The sequence below is a fragment of the Poecilia reticulata genome, chromosome 6, assembly GCF_904066995.2.
Source record: "Poecilia reticulata chromosome 6, P_reticulata-male-v2, whole genome shotgun sequence".
NCBI classification, from domain to species: domain Eukaryota; kingdom Metazoa; phylum Chordata; class Actinopteri; order Cyprinodontiformes; family Poeciliidae; genus Poecilia; species Poecilia reticulata.
This window is the reverse complement of record NC_088835.1, coordinates 12510802-12526984: the sequence shown is the minus strand read 5'-3', so window position 1 is coordinate 12526984 and position 16183 is coordinate 12510802. Positions and strand designations below refer to the sequence as shown.

General features: G+C 44.6%; 1 protein-coding gene and 1 long non-coding RNA gene across 2 annotated transcripts; one reads left to right on the top strand and one right to left on the bottom strand.

Annotated features, from left to right (window-relative positions):
- Window positions 1-857: 857 nt before the first annotated feature.
- Window positions 858-15983, bottom strand: nup160 (nucleoporin 160). Its single transcript, XM_008411815.3, has 34 exons — window positions 15838-15983; window positions 13629-13737; window positions 13338-13548; window positions 12606-12828; window positions 12337-12527; window positions 11399-11635; window positions 11213-11310; window positions 11058-11142; window positions 10797-10865; window positions 8990-9073; window positions 8452-8622; window positions 8074-8173; window positions 7814-7979; window positions 7563-7696; window positions 7329-7483; window positions 7107-7243; window positions 6953-7023; window positions 6196-6346; window positions 6049-6118; window positions 5326-5424; window positions 5118-5243; window positions 4946-5041; window positions 4768-4862; window positions 4467-4563; window positions 3839-3944; window positions 3557-3717; window positions 3415-3475; window positions 2720-2836; window positions 2505-2628; window positions 2325-2423; window positions 1628-1769; window positions 1294-1419; window positions 1122-1217; window positions 858-1025 (listed from the first exon to the last, which is right to left on the bottom strand). The coding sequence occupies exons 1-34, from the start codon at window positions 15926-15928 to the stop codon at window positions 927-929; spliced, it is 4197 nt and encodes a 1398-aa protein (XP_008410037.1). The 5' UTR covers window positions 15929-15983; the 3' UTR covers window positions 858-926.
- Window positions 8572-8992, top strand: LOC145551951 (uncharacterized). The gene is made up of 3 exons (XR_014087845.1): window positions 8572-8660; window positions 8744-8813; window positions 8908-8992. It is a non-coding gene; the product is annotated as an uncharacterized LOC145551951 (long non-coding RNA).
- Window positions 15984-16183: the final 200 nt, after the last annotated feature.

The window sequence follows — 16183 nt, the reverse complement described above, 5'->3', positions numbered from 1 at the left end:
TGAACAAAAGGAGACGAAATTTGACAGGAAATTACCCCAAGGAATGTGGGCTGCTTTCAAAAATAATTCCCAGATTCATAGGCACAACCAACTGAGGCCCATTGAGTCCCACAGCAACGCTCCGATTCGACGGAAACGTCTTTAACTTGAACACTTCTTGCTCTGTCAGAGGGCCTATGGAAAACACATCCTGTTTTTATGAAATCACTTTCCTCTAATACAGACACACACAGATCGACCAAATTCGATTGAAGCAGAGACAGCGTTCCTTTTGTTTCCCCAACAGAATTCCTAATGGATTACGCACTTGTTTGAATTAGAGTCTTTGTGAAGCTCAGAGTGAATTTCCTCAGAAAAACTTAAAAGATGTTACACAACTTACACAACTGTTGTCTTTTTCTCCATTTCTAACTCCTGGAATATATTTTCTGAGCCTAAAAATGCTGTGTAGTGACTATAAACATTTTATATCTGATATTTTAGACAAAAGCCATTTTAAATTTTTTTTAAATATAAATGTTAAGATTCTCAAACATGCAAAGCCTTGTATCTATTGCCGATGCCATCCTGAACGCCTTTGTGTCTCTATGTCTCCTCCCCCTCTTGATTCAGCAGCCAAACACAAAGACACGTCTGTGAATAAACTTTTTGTTTTTCTGAGATTTTAACAGTCAGCCAAGCTGGGAAGGAGGTCGGGGAGAACCACGGCTCCAGAGATCCACTCGGCTGTGAGGTCTGGACCAGAGGGAGGCTTTCCGTTTCTAGTGTTGGGTAAAATGATGAAACCGAAGTCTTTATTCGCCTTTCCATTTATCTTTAAGATCTAAAAATTTATGTCAGAGTAACAACAGTAAAAGAAACATTAGAAAAGACTTTAATTAGAAGATTTACACATAAAAAACAAATAGAAAACCGGGTGGCTCGTCTCACGCTGCCACTCGTCTCTGAGAGGCGAGTCGGTGTTCGGTCGTCTGCTGCACCACGTTGTGATACTCGTCCAGTTTGTCTCGAACTTTGATGTGAAGCTGGGGAAAAAAAAAAAAAAAGAATATTTCCTGAGTTAAACTCGAGCAGGAAAGTGAGTGAACAAAGATATGGGATGCAAACAGGAAGTGACTCACGTTGCTGTGCGTTTGTGTCTCGCTCAAGGCGTGCAGAAGCTGATCGATCGCGGTGTACGGTAGCCAGGCGGGCGGAGACATGGCAGAGAGCGGCCTCTGGAGAAAAAAAAAACAAACAAACATTAAATTACTCTACCAAAACCCTGACAGCCGGGGCTGAGAGAATCCGTACCTCAATCCCAAAGTACTGATGTCCACGGCCTAGGACGGCGTCCACGTACTCCAACACGAGCTCTGCGGCTGTTTCTAAGAGGTCAAAGTTCAGCAGGAGACGTAGCAGTGAGGGAGCGTCCACACGCTAGAAAATATAAAGACACAATGCAACCACAAATTAAACAACAGGTAAATATAAACAAATGTTTTAATTGGACTTTCATGTCACACCGACCACCGATGGACTTCAGTTCATCCAGAACATCTAAACAATCAATAAACCGATGAACCCAAGATTGTTGAGGTTAAATAACAGCTCAGCTGATGTCAAGTGTAGCCCCGCCCCCTCTCACCTTGTAGGACTGCAGTAGCCAATCAGGCAGCGGCACACCGTGCGACAGCAGCTTGTGGATGACGTGGCGGTGATGCTGCCCATTGGTGGAGGGATACCTGTCCAGGTAGGAGGCCAGCAGCCGCCAGGCCTCATCTGTGGCACTGAGGAAGAAGAAGAAGAGTCCCAGTGGTTACAGATCAGAGTCTGCAGTGCTGCTGCTTATTGATCAATTGATTGATCAGTGTGATTATTATGGAGCTAGGCAATAAATCAATAATATATGTTGCAACAGACATGTGAGCAATATCAAAAGATATACGTCTGATAGAATGTTTAATAATTTCACTGAACTCTGAGCCAGAACTGCATAGCATTCTGGGAGATGTGGGCAGAGGTAATCTCTCATGGTTGACAAAGCATGGTGAGTGGCAACTAACTCATTCATTCTTTGGTTACCTAGCAACAACCTGTTGAGTAACTTGAAGCAGTTTTATGTTTCGCCACCGTGTCTCATTGTGGAGTGAAAGGAGAACAAGAGAAAAACAACTAGAAAAAAACTGGATAAACCATGACAGATCATGTCACCAATTTATTCAAATTTCAGATATTTTATACAAAAAAAAAAACAACCTCATCAATAATTATCAATATCGACCAATATCAAACACATTCTTTCAGTCATATCACCCAGTCCTAGATTATTAGCGACAACGCACCTGGACTCCTTAGTGTTAACGACAGAGAGCTGGTTAGCAGCCAACCAGCTCCAAGCTTCACTCTGAGGCTCCTCCCCCCCGGACTGCAGCTGGATGCATCTGGACAGGTAAACAACAAGGCAGGTGATCAGACACGGAGAGACGAGCAGGCGGAGGGAGCAGGTTTTTCTGTGAACCCACTTGAAGGTCAGGGCGTCGAAGATGGGACTCAGATTCAGTTTGAAGATGCGACTGAGAGACAGAGCAGCGTCGAAGAGTCCAGTTTGGACCAGGAGCAGAACCAGCTCGGGTGCAGACGCGGTGCCTGGATCAGAGAGCGACAACCATCAGTCGCTGGTGGTTATCCTGAATAACTTCAGGATAACTGAATTTATTCTCAGATCATTGCCGCATACCTGCGATGGCTGCCGACGGCGGGTGGTGCTGAGCCAGCGTGAGGCGAGCGCGGGACAGGAAGTACTCCTTCTCCAGGTCGTGGAGCTCCAGGATGTCCACCTGTCGCCTACCTGCAGCTGCAGAAACAGACACTCAGGATTCACACAGTACTCCCACTGTAACATGCAAGTGCTTTTTGACGCATCTTCAAGTTTTCAAACTGATCTAGAACACCACTTTGGAGATTAAACAATACAAATTAATTAAAGAATACCTTTTTTTTTTTTTTACTGTTGATAACTTTTTGTGGCACTATTCCAAAGCAGGGATAAAGTAAACTAAAATATAATATTTTATGTTTTGAAAATTCTCTTTTCCACACCTGACAGGACTGAGAAAGTAAAATAATAAAAAAAAACACTAAAAGAAAAAGGCTCTTGCTAAGTTTTCTGGCATTTAACAAATATAAATAATTTTGCTAATTTTAGCCAAGTTAAAACAAGAGACATTTGGTTTGATTTAATGAGGGGGGAAAAAAACATCTATTATCTTTAATTACTTTGTTTAAATAATGTTTACAAATACAGAATACAGAAATTAAGAACTATCCAAATCTTGAAAGGCTCATCAAAGCTCAAGCATCTTCAAGGATTTCAAGCACCTGTATGAACCCTGGACTCTGGATCAGCTCCAGACTCCCAGGACTGCACCTCACCTGGCTCTGCTGGAAACTCTCCGTCCGAGTTCCTCTTCGGAGACGCTCCGGGTCGCTCGTACTGCAGTAGAAACACAGTTAAATGCACACACACCGCTGTGTTACTGGGTGTGAATGTTACTGTGTGTGTGTGTGACCGTACTGTGCTCCCGGACACCGGTTGGACGATCCAGGCGTATTCAGGCCTGATGAGGCGCAGACAGTTGAGTGCGGCAAGGTAGCAGTTCACCTGTTTCTGCAGACCGAGTCGAGTCCGAACCTCCCGGCCGAGGCGCATCCCAAACTCAAACATGACTGTCCCCGCTGAGAGACACACAGGTGGACTCGCATCAGTGGTTCTGGCTTTAGTTTTAGTGTTAAGAGACCAGTGATACCAGTCTAGCACAGGGACCAGTTTAGAGCAAAACGAGTCTCTGAGCCCAACCTTTCCTGTAGTTGTGTCGGGTGATGTGGAAGGCGTACAGCAGCTCGTAGTAGTTGTGTGTCAGCAGATCTAGACCGCGAGCACGAGACTCGATGATGCCGACCACCTGGGGGTCACATGACCACAATGTCAGACCTGAACCATCGTGTAGCTGCAGCTTTGTGACAAAGAATAAGATCAGCCACCAGCAGGGGAAAATGCTGATCAGAACTTGATCAGTAGTTCATCCCGAAGGAAACTACCTAAAGTTGAAAAATCCCTTCCCGTACCTGATGATATCCGATCACTAATGATCATCAATGACAACTGATCACCTCCAAGTTTTGTGGTAGCATCTGTGTTTTCATATCGGTCATAGTGATCAATTTCTAATCATAAGAATTTTGATTTATTATTGTCACAATGAATTACGATTAATGATGTTTAAAATCCTCCAAAACTGCTCGTATTGTCAGGGTTTTTACTTTTACTATCCAATTTGAAAATATGATTCAATGCAACTATTGTGTGCAGTCTGGTGACACAAATCACACTTTTTTATGTGACGTAAAAACGATCAACAACAATTGTTACAATAGCGCCAGAAAATACTGTGGTAAAACTTTAAATCCATGTTTCCCGCCCCTACCTCATCATGCAGGTTCATGTAGGGAAACTGGACCAGGTCCTGTAGCTGGGAGCGTTCGCAGAGCACCACGACCAGCTGACGGAGACAATCCAGCTGCCTGGAAAATACACAGGATTTCAGCCGTTTTCCATGGAAACTGGATCTGATTTTAATCAGGACCGGTCTGCTGAGACTTAAACCACATAAATATGAGCTGATCGCTGGGATCTATTAGAACATCACACACAAACAACGCTTGATCTGAAACTCAGAGATCTGCTCCCCCAGGTTCTGGTGGTTCTGTGCGTGTGTCTGGACGTACATGCTGCTGTCGGGGTTCTGGGTCAGAGCTTCGTAAGCTTCGCTGTTGTGTCCCAGATCCAGATGGTGTTTGAAGATCCTCGTCCACAGCGCCGCCTGCGGGGCAGACACACACACACACGTCAGCATGTTCGCCTGTTCACGCGTCCCGCCTGCAGCAACGGGCCACGCCCACACACCTGACAGTGGACGTCGTCGTCTGCTTCTGCTATGGCCAGGGAGGCGAGCTGGATGACGAGCTCGGGAAGACCCACGTCCTCCAGCAGTCGCAGCACCTGATCACACACAGGACAGCTGAGTGTCATCTCACGCAGGTGGTCCTGCAGTGGCGACACACCTGAGCGTCTTTACCTTGTTGTAGTACTGCAGCCTCGGACTGGTCGCCGCCGCCGCCTCCTCGTCCTCGCTGCCAGTCAGCTTCATTAGAAACTCCTCCCTCTCCACCTCTGTCGCCGCCTCCTGGAAGCACCGCAGAGCCTGGGACCACGACAGGATGTGATGTCAGGATCACGGGTGAGCAGGCTGAAAGGCTATGGAGGCAGCAGAACGTTCCCCCTACCTTCTGGCCCTCACCGTTGGCCAGGTGACACTGAGCCAGCATGAAGCGGCACGAGCCGATGTTCACCTGACACCAAGGGCCAACCAGACGCACGTACTCCTGCAGGGAGACAGGAAGGACACGTGAGACATAGGCGAGGATGAAGATGTATTCATTGAATCGAAAGCAACAAACTTTTGCCTGACAGAATCACTGCAAAAAGACAAAGTCTTACCAAGTAGTTTTGGTCTAGTTTCTAGTGCAAATATCTGAGTAAACTTGAAATAAGACAAACTTACAAGTAACTTTTCAGCAAGATATAGAGGCTTGTTTTAAGTACAGTAAATAATTTCTTTATTAAAAGTACTTGTTCCACTTATAAAGAGACATTTTCCCCATGTTATAAGTTAACGTAAGTACTTTTTCATCAATATTAAGGAATTATTTTAGTAAGATTTTGTGTTTTTGCAGCAAAAGTCACATAAGAAACAAAAGAACATTTATAAAATGCATAAAGATTAAATAGATCTGCCACAAAAAAATGTACCAATTTACATTTTATTTTATTGCCTTAATTCTAGATACTTGAATTTAAAATTTTGTAAGGTTGCACAGACCCCCCACAGAGACATCAGAACCAGCAGGACCTGATGAAGCTTGCTTCATCAAACAGAAGCTGGACTGGATGTGAAGATCATTTGTGTCTGTTCCGTTCAGACTGATCCAGAACCCAACCCGACTCACCTGCAGCTGAGTAAACTGACAGTTGGCCATCAGACACTCTGGGAACTGGAAGCCAGGGTTACTGGGCCAGCTGGGACACACCAGTTAAGACAAACACTCAGGAACAGAAGGAAAGCGAGACTCGCTCCTCGTTCTGATGAAGGATACAGCAGCTGAGCCAGCAGCTGGACCACGGTGGAGATCATGTGGGTCCAGAGGAGCGGAGAGTCGGGGTGCTGCTGGGAAAATATCTGGGAGATGATGATCCTCCTGGCCGCAGTCTGGTAGAAGAGCTCCAGGACCGTCTGAGGGTTCAGCACTGCAGAGACGGTTCGGATCAAAGCAGAGTCAGAGAAGTCCACTTCAACCTGGACGCAACATTTAGCAATCCCAGTGAGCCCAGACTGTCTTCATTCATGGGTTTTCCAGGATGCAACAGCAGATTAATCCCTTCATTCAATAAATACCAACTATGAACAAACTGGATATCTAGTTGGATCAGAGCAGATCTTTTTATTTCAACGTTTTCAAACTGCAGGGATGAACTTTTCAGAAGTTGACCTGTTGCGATAACAAATTTTTATTGAACTATAAATCAGCCCTGAAGTTATCGTGACAAACAACATTTATGTCTTGAAACAATTTCTGAAGTAATGTAATGCTAATGGCATAATAATGCAAGTACACCGTCTCAAAAATAAATAAACTTCCAATTCTAACAAACACCGGAACTGGAAAATACTAAATAAAATAGAAACTGAAGTCTCTGTAAAACAAATTGTCTTTCAAAAATACAGCTAGTGGATATGATAAGCAATCACACAAATGGAAATTAATTTACCATGCGATTAATTGATTTATTGCTTATTGCAACAGGCCTTCTTAGAGGGAGCAGCAGCCTTTGTGAGTGTGTGTGGTTTCTGACCTGATCGACCCGTCGATAAGCTTGGTGTGTCCGACAGCTCCAGCGCTGTGAGGTGCTGCAGGTTCACATCTCTGAAGCAACAACAGGAAGTCAGGGAGAGTCGTGCAGAACCTGCTCATCTGCGTAAGCTGTGTGTGTGTCTGCTCATTCTTACATGGTGTCCATGGGAACGGAGGAGGCGAGGCTCTGACTGATGTGTTTGAGAAGGTGGTAGGAGGAAAGGAGGTGGGAGGTCCGTGGGATAAGATCCTGCTGAAGCTGCAGCAATTGGTTTCCACCACCCAGAAACACCTGGACAGACACACGCAAACACGGTCAGCATGCAGAACAGATGAGGCAGAACCCTGAGCACACCTGGTCCACAGGTTGAACGTACGTTGTCTCCGAAGTGCAGGTAGAGCTTCTGCAGTATGAGCAGGTCTCTGCAGAACTGCGCTCTGGTCATGGCCATGTGGCAGACACCCTGACAGACGACGGAGATGGAGCAGCTGCTGCCGTAGAGCTGAGACAGGCTCATCCTGACGTTCAGACCTGCAAGACACAGAGTGGGGATTACAGTCCCCACACTCACACCCACCAAACGCCCCCGTCTGCGTTTCACGCCTTCTACCTGGAGCAACAGGCCCGTCTCCGCCCAGCTCAGAGTCTGTCTCCAGGTCCAGCTCCCTTAGCAGAGCCACCATGGCTGCTATGGGACTCCGGATGTCCTGAAGTTTGTTCTGGATGTCTTCGATCACGCCATCTCTACAGAAGAAAGGGCAATAGTTTGTTAAGCTCTTTACTGATTAAAACCAGCAAAGAGTGGAAAATGTGTCCGATTCGGTCGGGTTCAGAGTCTGGCCTTCCCGTCAGGTGACCTACTTGTCGTTGCACACCATGTTTTCCAGGACCAGCTCGGCAGCTTTCTCAGGAGTCTGGAGGTACTCCAGAGCTTTCTCCATCTCGTACGCCATCTCTGCAGAAACGGTGTCGCTGACGAGCCGCAGAGTCCGGACCAGCTGCAGGATGTCTCGGGCCGCGTCTGGATCTGAGGCAGGGCAGGAAGAGGAGGTGTGAACAAAGGCGTTCACGGTAAAACCTGCAGAGCCACGACATTCATATGTGCAGCAGCGGTCGGTTACCGTCGCTGATGGGCGTGTCCTCCTCAGACAGCAGGTACGGATCGAGGGACAGGTACAGGTGATCCACAGCGAAACACGGCAGCAGGAACGAGACGAAGCCCTGAAGCAGAGACAGGAGAAACGGATCAACCTGCGACCTGTTGACCAGCTGCCGACAGATCTGACTGGACCAGCTGAGCAGAGACACCACTGCAAGACTCTAAAGTTTGAAATAACTTCCTGACTGTTTCCCATCAAAATGTTGTTCATAAAGTCCTTTGTTAATTTTTCTACAGGAATATTTTTCTGGGTAAAAATCGAAGAGCCAATCAGGCAGCAGCTAAAGCATTTCCCTGTTTTCACAGGTTAGTCAATGAGAGGCTCCGCCCCCTCACTCACCTTACGCAGCAGACAGGCCATCCCGGTGTGGTGGCTGACCGTCAGACCAAGCGGAGTGGACTCCACCTCCTGGTACTGCAGACAGCAGGAGTAGAACCGGGACCAGAACTCCACCTGCAGCTGGCGGTACTCCTCCTGAGAGAACTCGAACTCTGTGACGCTGCTCTGCAGCTGCATGGAGGGAGAGTGTAGAAGGTGAATCACCACAGGTGAGTTTAATCTTTCAGACAACCTCTGAACACATCTAGAGATTATTTTGTGTGGCTGAAACTCTCTGTTGAATCATTTTCAGGAAATCAACATGTTCAGCACACGTCTCACACACACGCCTGGAAGAAGACGTCTGGCGCTTTAGAAATAAGGTTGACTTATCTTTACCCACTCACTGTTTGTTTTAAACAGGATTTTGTGGGATAAATAACATCCTGAAGGAGTTAGCCTGGTTTCAATCTTTAGGAATGTGACACAGCGCCACCTACTGCCCTGGTTTCACCAGGTGTCTGTCACCACCTGCTGTTCAGGAAATCAAGACGGTCACCTCGCTCTCGACAGCCTGGGTCACCTCCTTCTTCAGATTCTCCCAAGACGGATCCAAGACCTTATCAGAGCCACGACGAAAGATCTGTAGAGACGACACAAAACCGTGAAGACGCAGCTCTGTTGCACACTTTTCTCAGTAAAATTAAAGCATTTTCAAACTTTTCCAGCATTTGGAAATAAAAACAATACAAATTACTAGAGGTGTGCCAATCGATCGGTCACCGATCATAATCGGCCGATTTTCGTGAAAAAGTGCATGATCGGCGATCATTGGCTCTTGTTGTTGTTGATACCGATCACCTGCATCTCATTTCGCAGCCTGCCTGTGCAGCTGGTCTCCTCTTTCCTTCAGCAACAAATCCTAAGCGATGTGGAACTATAACGCACTGAGTGAATGGAGAAGTTTGCATGTTGCGGCGGAAAATTGAAGCACGTCAAAATGCATCAACACAACGAAGCTAATACGACATAAAAACAATGCCATACTTGATGGAGTTTGGCTACATCGAGGCTCACTGCAGCAAAAAAGACATAAGGAGGATCAGATAGCAGGTAAAGCAGCGCACAGCTACAAACACTCACTCGGATTAGCATGACGGTCAGAAAGCTAAACAAATAACCCGCAAAATTATTTAAGTCTTCGAGCTGCGATGTAAGATGCTGGTTCTGCTCTCGCTGTTGAACCGCTGCACGCTACAGGTAGTAATATTTCACAGACGGAGCGCCGCTTCTGCTCCACCTGGTAGTGACTCTCACACCAAACCTCTGTTTAAAGCTGCAGCATCTAAATTAAAAAATAAATTTTACATACATATTAAAACTTTCGCTGTCCTAACATGAGACAGATAATCTCTGAAAAAATAATCGATCTCCTCCCTGCTCTGCATAATTACTCCGCTCAGTCAGAAACAGCGAATCAGAACTAGCAGTAATCAGCTAGCCGCCATGCTAACAGGAAGTTTTCATTCAGTAACTCTGGATTGTTTATTGTAATGGATCCTGTATTTGAATTTGAATGTTAAGTTTTTTACTTGAATTTTTTTGGAAATGCTGAGAAGTTTTATTTTGGCTCTTTGCATTATTTAGCCTCTTCAGAGCCTTCAGATGTTATCAGTCTGTTGAAGATAGTATTACCGATAGCAGTACAATTTGGACAATGCCTGTTTTGTTTAGTTTTCTTCTTGGAAAAAGTTATTAAAAACAAGTTTTTGTCTAAATTATGGTGAATTTATGGTTCCTTTTTCCACATAGTGCAACCGGTAGTGTTTATGATTACATTTTTTTTTTAAATAATTATGTGATCGGTATTGGTGATCGGCCCTCATGGGTGATCGGTATCGGTAGGAAAAAACCTGATCGACCCATCTCTACAAATTACCTAAAGAAGACAGGTTCAGTTCACTATTATATGATATAATATGTAAAATAAAAAATATTCTACATTCGGCAGCAGGGACACACCCTACACGCCTGACTGGTTTGAGAAAGTAACAAAAAGAATTTATGGCATTTAGCAAATAGAAATAATTCTGGTATTTCTGACTAAACTAAAAGAAGAAAAGTTTAGTCTGAATTAACTTCAGGCAGAGAAAAATGTGTAAATGTTTCTTTATCATCTTTAAATATATGATTTCAACTGTAAATAATGTCCTCCAAATTTAGGCTTTTAATCAAATGTTATATTGCCATTTATTACCAAACTGTGAAGTTTGAATATCAAGCACTTTCAAACCTTGAAAACACCTAATTTAAAAATTCTACAAATCTGTGAACTCCAGCCAAAAATGGCTGACAGGTGGACTCACCTGCAAGGCTCTGACGATGGCCGTCGCAGTGAAACGCAGCGGAGAGAAGAGATGCTCCAGGTAGGTCTCCTGAAACAGCAGCATGGAGGAGAGATGAAGCAGATAAACACAAAGTCTCACCCCAAAAAACACACTGAACCCACTATGGACCAGCAAAGCTCAGTACCAGAGCAACAAACTGCTACAGGCTTTGGAACGACCTGAAAACGATGAAGCTGCTGGGCAGCCCTGATTACTGGGTGTATTTTTGTTTACCCTTACCCTGGGGTCCAGGTCTACTCCTATTAGGACTTCTTCTTCTGGTGGTGGCTGAACAAACACCTGGTTCCACTGACCCGCTGTGTTGCTGGAAAGCAAAGACGCTGAGTTTAAACCAGAATCTTTGAGACGGCAAAGGCTGTAACGTTCCTACTTACTGTTCGAAGTTGATGTACTTGACCGCGGCAGAGTTGGACTCGTCCAACCACAGAGCCCACACGTCGGTCGGGGTCAGGGTGAAATCCACCAAAGTTTCCTGCAGCACAAAAAAAAAAAATCACATCAGGTCAGTCTACAACAGACCTGTCTCATGTGTTTGGATCTGCAGTTCTACGGCGGCTCACCTGCGTGCTGAACAGAGAAGAGATGTGTTCCAGGCTGTAGCGGTTGTTGTCTATGGCGACAAGCTGCAGGACGATGAACTGTCCTCTCTGCGGGACGGCCAGGTGCACGCAGAGACACAGCCCGGTTCTGGATGAGAAGGCGAGCCTCAGACTGTGACCCTGACCCGACAGCCGCCTCACGCCTTTACAGGCCGGCATGTACTCCAACATGTCGGCTTCTAGGAGGCATGTCTGCTCCTGGGGAGGGAGACAGAACCAGGTTCAGTTCAAGAAGCACCATCAGAACAATGTTCAGAGTCAGACAGCCCGATATATCACAGTTCTGTTTAGGGCTGCAGAAAACTATTATTATAGCAATCGATTATTCTGACGATTAATTGGATTAAAAAAATGGCACATTTTGCAGATTTTTTATTTAATCACTTTTTTGTGCAATATTAGAAATACATTTAAATATGAAAATATAAACAAATTACTTCTTCAAATGAGAAAATAAACATTTTATTGACTATAATGCTATAGCATAGCATACCATTCTGTTTGACTTTACACCAGTGCAGGGTTAATCTGTTGGCCTTTCTTTTCTAGATTAATCGATTAATAATTGTAAAACACAACGAGATGTAAAAGATTCTTTTACACAATTTGAACCAGTTGAAGTAAAACCTATTAGCCACTTTGGGTTACAACGCATTTAAAGACAAAGATTTTTTTATCTTAAATGCAAAATAAATATATTTTTGTAGTTTTGGCTTAAATACTGCTCTGACTGTGTTCTGTCAACAAAGGGCTTTTTGAGTTAATATTCCAGTTAATGAATAATTGATTACTAAATTAGTTGATTACTTCAATAATCGATTAATCACAGTCAATCATTTCTGTCCTAGTTCTGTTCTGATTAGGTTACAGAACATTTAGAGCATCACAAACAGACCGACCGTGAGCGACCACATGCGCAGCCGATGATCCTGACACAGAGCAAAGATCAGCGAATCGTCCTCCTCCTCCCGGACCGCCAGGCTCAGAACCAGGTCAGCCGGACTCTGCTCGCCCCGGATGGCGGTGGGCATCCAGCCGGAGATCCTCCTCATCATGGAACTTCTCTTCAGCTCCACCACCGACACGCCGCCTGCAGAGACGAGCACGGACTCAGCTTGACTGTCTGCCCTCGCACGCAGCATCACAGCGAGGTTGCGTGACTACTCACCCTGCGAATTGTGCGGTGGCAGCGTCACCACTGTGATGCCTCCCGTAGGCGCAGCCAGAGCAAAGTGAGCGTCTCCGGGAAAACTGAGCCATGCCGTCACAGCGCCGGGAATCGCCGTGTGCCCCGCCCAGCCGGGGATTACGGCGCAGTGGGCTGGGTCCTGAAGGTCAAGCTTCATCACATCGGTGAAGACAGATTGCATGTGGCGCTCTGTGACCAGCTCCTGGAACAAAACACGGAAACGTGTCACATCACCAACAACACACGGCAAAAAACGCACCAAAAAACACACAATCTTACCAAGTATTTTCGGTCTAGTTTCTAGTGCAAATGTCTTTACTATATTGATAAAAAAAAAAAAGAGTATGACTCATAAGTTAAATCTGCTAGTGGAGCAAGACATTTTTCCCATGTCTTAAGTGTAAATGTCTTGTTCCACTGTCAGATTATTTCACTTGCAGCTAGTACTTTTTCATCAATATTAAGAAATTATTGACTTAAAATGAGCTCCTATAATGTGCTTGTCTTTTTTCAAGCATACCTCGATATTTGCACAAGAAACTAGACCTAAAAGACTTGGTAAGATTTTGGTTTTGCAATGCAGAGTTTATCTGGAGCAGAGAAGAAGACCGAGAAAGAATCTGCCAATAAGCTGCAGGCTGGAATCCTGCAGAAGAAGCTCAGCAGATGGTTCAGATGGAGGAACAGGAAACATTCCTGATGGAAACTCACACTGCGGTACATGCGCGCCGGATGAGGAAGAACCAGCCTGTGGACAGTCTGATTGGTGCAGATGAGGATGATGATGTTATTTAGGGTCTCGTGGACGGTGACTCCACCAGGCAGTACGCTGCAGCAGGTGAACTTCAGTCTGACGCCATTATTCAGCAGGTTGGTGTCCAGAGACTCCTCCACCAGTTGCACCGTGTCCCCCGACGTAAACCTGAAGCAAAACCAGAGAAGACTCGAACATAGCAGCAAACGAAATCGTTTTAGAAAAGCCACTATGTGTCACCCACTCACCAGTGGATGAAGCGGTTGCTAGTGACAGACAGCAACTTGCCGCTCTCATTGTAATGGAACGCTCCGGCGCTGTCTGCAAACTTTAACCCGCCCGGAGGAGCGCTTACACCTGCAGATAGGCGTTGGTAAGTTGTTAGCCACAGAAATGGGACACTGGACAATCAAGAGTGGGATCTCAGCAGGGAGAAGCTTGTTGCCTCCATAGACCATCTTTGTTTTCATCAATGGACAGACTGCAGAGCTTGGTTCCTAACAATCACAGTTTAACTTCAGCTGGAGAACTTTCAGTGAACAAGTTTGTGTTTCTGACTTAAGTATGTTTGCACTTTAATTCTAAAAATTACATAAATCAACCATATTCTCCATATTCGACATCTGGAGAATTTATCCTCCAGATGTCAGCTTTCCTTCATTGCATCTCGGCAGCCTTCAGTATCACGCTGTTTTGCTTTTTAAGCATTTCTTCTTGGAAAAAAGTTTTTAATCCTTGGATCAATTTGCATTTATTATGGTGCTGAAAGACTGCTGTTAATTTTAATCATTAAAATTAAAATCTTTTGACTCGTTTTATTTTCTCTTCTGCCCAGATTCCTTGATGTCGTCATTGTATCAGCTGAACAATAAAGACAAAGACAAATGCTTTCCAAGTACAAACGTAACAACATTTATTAGACAAACAACTAATGAAACTGACAAAACTCAATAAAATCACAAACCAGCATCCAATTCAATATTTACCTTACTCCACAGACATCCACACACCAAGACAAACTTATGGGGAACCATTTCACCAGCGCACCGTTCCCCGGAGACAACATCACGGGTAACACCGGAGCGATCTGAAGTTAAGGTTCCGCGTCTTATATTTTTAAAGGGAGGGCATGTTTCCCTTCTCTGCTGTATTCAAATTAGGGGAGTGTCCTTAGCTAAGTTCATTTTAATCTAATTGAAAAACATGTTTTTAAGATCAAAGAAGTGTCATTTTCTTTTGAATGAAGACAGATGCTTTTTATGACCCTGTCCCGAGAGGAAGCTCTACTTTGTTGGCAGGACCACATTGTTTTACACCAGCTGTTAAATCTAATCAAAGTGGTCAAAAGGTTAAACTCACACACATAGCCACGACCCCCTGTGAATGCCTGCTCAGTCCACAGAGAGACTAGCTGTGTTTTATAGAGAACTACCAGCTAAATTATTTTAATTCAACTTAGTGCATAATGTTTCAATAAAAATATCTTACATAAGAGATTACGCTAATTGAACCATGGATATAATTTGGAGCAAATTTTCTTATTTAAAACACTATTAATTTTATCTAATATTGAACATATGGTTAAGTTTTTACAACTAGCATATTTTAAATTGGTTTTCTTAACACTACTTATGCAGATTTCTTCTGATTTTCTCTAACATCAAACATAGTAAATACAAAAAGGTGTTTTCACATGTTAATTTCTTTAAGGGGAAAAGCTATCCAATAAACTTAATAATTGGTTGTGCCATCATTTGCATCAACAACTACCCTTAAACTTTTACGATATTACGGTCAAAGGAGACTTTGATCCAGTTATGTGGATACACAATATACCAACATGCGCTCAGTGTCAGTCAACTCTTAACATATCGGTATTGGCCCAGTAGACGTTTATTTCCATGTTGTTGCCTTTTTGGGTTCCTGGATGGGATTGGCCATGTGGTATTTGTTTGGGCATGTGACAATGATGCAGTCCAGGATTGTGGAATGTAAAAGTATAGTCTTCCCTCAAATGGATTTCGCTTTTGGCTTACTTTCTAATATCGGTGCATCCTTCCCCTCATTTGAAAAGGACATATAAACTCCCACACAACGTAGGTCTAAGAATGGTTCTGGTTGGATCCAGACTTTTGATCAGAACCGGAAAAAGCAGTAAATTTGACGGTCTGAACTATTTAAGAAGACTGGTCTGTGTATTCATGGTAACTCCTAGGTAACCTAGGTAACTCCTGTGTCCTCATTGATTGAAGAGGCTTACTAACTGGTGCCTGACCTGCTTAAACCCAGCTGTCTGGTGTCCATCACTGCACCGCTAAAACCAGAGGACCATGAGCACAGACAGATAGCAGCACTGCTAGCTGGTGTTAGCTTCAACCTGCCGGTACAACCGCTTTTACAGTACATTTAGAACCAGAACTCGGTTCCGCCCTGCATCCGTCAGAACCTGACTCTCACCTGGATTCACTGTGACCTCTCGGAACCGCCGTTCGGCTTCCCGCCCGAACCCACAGATCTCCACGAGACTACGTTCCAAAACAGCCGCCATCTTCTCTTCCTGGTTGCGTGCCAGGCCACGGCTGCGCGCGCCGCTCTTTCAAACAGTTTTTAGTTCACAGACGCAGAAAAGGGAACGCCCCTCCTCCTCATTGGCTAAGCTGTGTTGCGGAAACGTTACGTCAGACAGGCAAACCTGCTGGAAAACGGAGTTATTTTTTACGTAAACACATTATTCTGACGGTTTCAAAATACAATTCATCTTTACAATGAATAATTACTGTTACTGGTGCAGGAACAATGAAAT